Source organism: Setaria italica, chromosome VIII, assembly GCF_000263155.2.
Source record: "Setaria italica strain Yugu1 chromosome VIII, Setaria_italica_v2.0, whole genome shotgun sequence".
Taxonomy (NCBI): Eukaryota; Viridiplantae; Streptophyta; class Magnoliopsida; order Poales; family Poaceae; genus Setaria; species Setaria italica.
The window spans coordinates 5,631,795-5,637,554 of NC_028457.1; the positions used below are offsets into that span (position 1 = coordinate 5,631,795).

The 5,760-nt window shown below is 40.9% G+C and overlaps 1 protein-coding gene across 2 annotated transcripts in view; it reads left to right on the top strand.

The window, feature by feature from the left end:
- LOC101760649 (protein CELLULOSE SYNTHASE INTERACTIVE 3) overlaps positions 1–4,306 on the top strand; it is a 10,291-nt gene extending 5,985 nt beyond the window's left edge. The window contains exons 4-7 of one of the 2 annotated variants that reach the window (XM_004978826.3): positions 139–2,683; positions 2,962–3,416; positions 3,617–3,733; positions 3,833–4,306. In XM_004978826.3, coding sequence (XP_004978883.1) covers positions 139–2,683; positions 2,962–3,416; positions 3,617–3,733; positions 3,833–3,991 — 3,276 coding nt within the window. In that variant the 3' untranslated portion in view covers positions 3,992–4,306. The remainder of the gene's footprint in view (positions 1–138; positions 2,684–2,961; positions 3,417–3,616; positions 3,734–3,832) is intronic. The other variant, XM_004978825.3, reaches the window with a different exon arrangement.
- Positions 4,307–5,760: the final 1,454 nt, after the last annotated feature.

Sequence of the window (5,760 nt, forward strand, 5' to 3'; positions counted from 1 at the left end):
ACTGATTGTTCTAAATCCAGAGATTTGATAATTCATAGCCATGTCTTCATTCTTTGTTGCATTACTTGTTTTTTCCATATCGTACTGTTTCTTCTCATATGTCTATTTCCAGGCCTTAATATCTGCTCCATGTTACAGGAACAGTATGAAGACTCAGAAAATATTTGGACTTGCGCCCTTCTGTTGGCTACATTGTTTCAGGATTCAGTTATTGTTCAATCTTCCGAAATAATGCGAACAATACCTTCTTTAGCATCCTTGCTAAAATCTGATGATATCATCAATAAATACTTTGCTGCACAAGCACTGGCCAGCCTTGTTTCCACTGGGAGTAGAGGTATACAGCTTGCTATTGCAAATTCTGGTGCAGTTTTGGGTGCTGTAGCCTTGATTGGACAGGTAGAATCTGATATGCCAAATCTTGTTACAATGGGGGAAGAGTTCAAGTTGGCAGAGAATCCAAGTCAAATAATATTGAGAACCCTTTTTGAGCTTGAAGATGTTTGCACTGGTGCCATTGCTCGAAGGTCCATACCCTTGCTAGTGGATCTACTTAAACCAATGCCAGACAGACCAGGTGCACCTCTGATCGCTTTGCACCTTCTGACCCAGCTAGCAGAAGGTAGTGAGACAAATAAAGTTGCTATGGCAGAGGCTGGAGCTTTAGATGCTTTGACTAAGTATCTATCTTTAAGCCCTCAAGACTCAACTGAAACTACTATAACAAATTTGCTAGGGATCTTATACAGTAATCCTGATCTGCTTTACCATGAATCATCACGTAGCACTTCAAATCAGCTAGTAGCTGTCTTACGTTTGGGCTCGAGAAGTTCTAGGCTTAGTGCAGTAAGAACATTGCAGAAGCTTTTTGATTCAGAGAATATAAGGGACACCGAGGTGGCTCGGCAAGCTATTCAACCATTACTTGACATGCTTGAGTCAGGAACTGAAATAGAACAGCAGGCAGCACTTGGTGCACTTATCAAGCTTTCTGCTGGGAATATCTCTAAGGGTTCTGCTATGTTTGACGTAGAAAGCAACACACTTGAAAATCTTTACAAAATTTTGTCCTTCAGTTCATCATTAGAGCTCAAGAAAGATGCTGCTCAACTCTGCTATATTTTATTTGAGAATTCAACCATACGTGCATCACCCATTGCAACAGAATGTCTTCAACCCCTGATATCATTAATGACATCAGGATCTAGCTTGGCTGTTGAACCAGCTGTTTGTGCTCTGAATAGACTACTTGAAGAGGAGTACAATGCAGAGGTTGCTGCAACTGGTGAAGTTATTGATCTTCTTGTTAGTTTTGTTCCTGGAACAAACTACCAGTTGTCTGAAGCATGTATCGGTGCTCTCATAAAATTGGGTAAGGACCGTCCAAACTGCAAGCTTGACATGGTTAAAGCTGGTATCATTGAGCATGCACTTGATATGATTCTTGATGTTCCTGTATCTGTTAGTTCATCCATTGCTGAGTTGCTTCGCATTTTGACAAACAACAGTGGCATTGCTAAAAGTTCTGCTGCTGCAAAAATGGTGGAGCCACTTTTCTTACTTCTACGTCGCCCAGATGTTACCATGTGGGACCAGCACAGCGCATTGCAAGCACTCGTAAATATTCTGGAGAAACCTCAGAGTCTAGCAGCATTGAAGTTGACTCCCAGTCAAATAATTGAGCCTTTAATATCATTTCTTGAGTCTCCCTCGCAAGCAATTCAGCAACTTGGCACTGAGGTGCTCTCACATCTTCTAGAACAGGAGCATTTTCAACAGGACATCACTACAAAAAATGCAGTTGTTCCTCTTGTGCAGCTTGCTGGTATTGGAATCTTGAGCTTACAACAAACTGCAGTTAAAGCTCTTGAAAACATATCACAGAGTTGGCCCAAGGCTGTAGCAGATGCAGGTGGGATTTTTGAACTTTCAAAGGTAATTGTCCAGGATGATCCTCAGCCAAGTCAAGCACTATGGGAATCTGCAGCACTTGTGTTATGTAATGTTTTGCGATATAATTCTGACAACTACGTTAAAGTCTCAATGGCTGTACTTGTAAGATTGCTGAACTCGACCACGGAGAGTACTGTCACAATAGCTCTCAGCGCTTTACTTGTTCAAGAGAAAAGTAGTTCACGCTGTGCTGTGGCTATGGCTGAGGCTGGGGCAGTACGTGCACTCTTGGAGCTCCTGAAGAGCCATCGTTGTGAGGAATCTGCAGCAAGATTGCTTGAAGCGCTGATAAACAATTCAAGGGTCCGTGAAACAAAAGTTGCCAAGTATGCTATTGCTCCTCTCTCACAGTACCTGTTAGATCCTCAGTCTAAGAATCAGTCAGCAAAGTTTCTGGTAACTCTTGCACTAGGTGACATTTTTCAGCATGAAGCACTTGCAAGAGCAAGTGACTCTGTTTCTGCCTGCCGTGCTCTTGTAAGCCTACTTGAGGACCAGCCTACGGATGACATGACAATGGTTGCTATTTGTGCACTGCAAAGCTTAGTGATGCACAGCAGGACAAATAGGCGAGCTGTGGCGGAGGCTGGGGGCATTTTGGTTGTGCAAGAATTGCTACTTTCTCCAAATGTGGATATTTCAGGACAGGCTGCTCTTCTAATCAAGTACCTATTTTCAAATCATACATTGCAAGAATACGTGTCAAATGAGCTCATCCGGTCTCTCACTGGTAAGACCATAATTTTTATACTGAAGTCTGTCATAATATTTTATTTCAGATGAAAATTTCTTCACGTTCATGTGCAAAGTCTCATGCTCCTTTATTGTGAAAATTAAATGTTCCTTCGTTTGCCATTTTGCCCTTGATACTATAAACAGGAATATCTAATCAACAGCAGATGTGTTAAGTGACAAATAATTGAATTGCAAGTGTTTGATGGTTGCTATACGTGCTTAGTGATGGATTGGTTTCATTGTTTCTCTAATGTCGATTGTAATTTATTGCAGCTGCCTTGGAGAGAGAGCTGCTCTCTATGTCATCTATCAATGAAGTTATTCTGAGGACCATATATGTGATATTCAGCAACTTCAAAAAAGTGCGGTTTTCTGAGGCAGCAACCTTGTGCATACCCCATCTGGTGTGTGCCCTGAAGGATGGAAATGAGTCTGCCCAAGAGAGTGTGCTCGATACCCTTTGCTTGCTGAAAGAATCTTGGCCGCAGATGAATGAAGACATTGCTAAAGCCCAGTCCCTGATTTCAGCTGAAGCCATACCTGTTCTACAAATGCTTATGAAAACCTGTCCTCCCAGTTTTCATGAGAGAGCTGATAGTTTGCTGCATTGCTTGCCTGGTTGCTTGACAGTGACCATAATTCGTGGGAATAATTTGAAACAGACAATGGGGGGTACAAATGCATTTTGTTGCCTGCAAATAGGAAATGGTCCTCCAAGGCAAACTAAGGTAATTTCTTGTAGATTTGGTCCTACTCAACAATTCATACATGGTGTGCACTTGTGTCTTTTGCTCTGAAACCCAGTAATGCCAGCAATGAGCCCTGCAACACTGGGAACAGTGTTTGGCAAGTGGTATTCTTAGTGGACATCTTAGTTGATATTTTTGTTGTCTGCAGCAGCTGATGGTTTTTTTTTTCTGAATGACAGGTGGTTAACCACAGCATCTGCCCAGCATGGAACGAGGGTTTCACTTGGTTATTCGACGTTGCCCCAAAAGGGCAGAAGCTCTACATCATATGCAAGAGCAAAAATACATTCGGAAAGGTATGGCCATATGGACGGCATATCTTCGCCAGTTATCTTTTCTTGGTTAATGCCTGTAATTCCTATGTTACTTCTCAAATGCTGCTATTTTTGTTCCAGTCGACCCTTGGAAGAGTGACCATCCAGATCGACAAGGTTGTCACCGAGGGTGTATACAGCGGGTTCTTCAGCCTCAGCCACGATGGCGGTAAGGATGGCTCGAGAACCCTTGAGATAGAGATTGTATGGTCAAACAGGCCATCCAACGACAGTATGTAGCATATGGCTGATTTACCTGACACCAATCTTATACTACTGGCTTCCATGTAAATCAGCCCCATAATCATCCAAATTCATTTATATGTAGAAAGGTGGGACACTTAGATAACCCCGCATTATCATCATTCAATTATTCTTAGGTCCTCGCTGGATTGTAGCCTTACAGCTGTAACAGATTTTGGACCGGGTAATTTTTTTGTACAGGCGAATATGTTTCCTGTAATTATATTTTTAGTTTAGATTGGTGTGAGACTTAGAAACACAGCTGATAAAGAACATTTATGTGATGTGTGGGAAGATATTGTCTGCATGGGTTATGGGTGTGTGCTGTTCATGTCAACACAAAATCTGGACCTCAGGCTTCTACGTTGAACAATACGGAACAACACGGAGGATCTGGAAGATCTGCTTAACTCCAGTACAGACTCCAAATCTATTCACGAGTGGTGCAAGGCGTGCTAGTCAATTTGACTTAAAAATTAACAAGGTAAGCATAATTTAATCCGATTGGCGGCTAAGCCTAAGGTAAGCATAATTTAATCCGATTGGCTAAGCCTTTCGAACTTATGGGTAGATGTTCTTGGAATAAACACCACAACAGGCAGATATTCAATTCCAATAAACACTACAACAGTCAGATATTCAATGTAACCATGCGGTATAAATAAATAAAACATTAATAGCATGTGCTATCGGCTATATGAGTTGATGGGCTAAGCTAAAGCATTGTAAAATAACAGTCATGACAGGAGCCCTTGCTAATCATGCACATATCAGATAGATTAAGAGATCTGATCAATATCCTGAACTTAGATAAGATAATACGAATGAGAGGGTATTCACATCAATCTATTAACCTACACTCCCTCTGTTCTAAAAAGAATGCAACTCTTGCTTCTCGAGGAGTCAAACAGTTTTAAGTTTGATCAAATTTATACTAAAATACTAGCATTCACATCTCCAAATAAATTTAGTATGAAAATATATTACATGATTATTCTTTCGATGTTTATTTTGTACCATAAATATTAGTATTGTTTCATATAAATTTGGTCAAATTTAAAATTAGTTGACTTATCGGGAAGCTAATAAGATTAGAACACAGCAACAAGAATCCCTTGCACTTACGAGCTAATTAAGCTAATAAAACCTGATCAATGTCATGACCATATAATTGAACTTAGACAAGGTAACAGAGTGAGAGAGCATTAACTTTGGTCCATTAACTTAACTAGACAACCTTGTGGCAACAAGACCTCGTACGCGCCCCTATCGGCTCAATGATGTCATCATACTTCTAGGGAAACGGATGAGACCCAACCGAAACATCGGCTCTCAACAGTAGCGTGCTGACATCAGAAGCTCGACGGTTAGCAATACGAGGGGCATGAGTAAAGATCTACCGGACCTAGCATATATAAAGCAATAAAAACGTGCAAGATCTACCAGCCGATACGATCAGATAACTGTGAACGTTTAAATAGGGCAAGGGAGGGCAAGGAAGCTGATGAAGACAATCTAACCAGATCTGAGTCGTTCGATAACTGTGAGCGCTTAATAGAACTAGGGGATCGAAACAATACAACTTAATAAAACCAAACGACTCGATAACTGTGAGAAACCGTTGAAGACAAGCAGAATATTGAACAAAACCTAAAAAGTTCTACGTGCAATCTAAGATAACTCGATAACTAGCAACACAACTGAGTATCAAAATATAAGACTTAACTTAAAATGTCCTGATAGAGGCTGTAATGATCGGATGACGG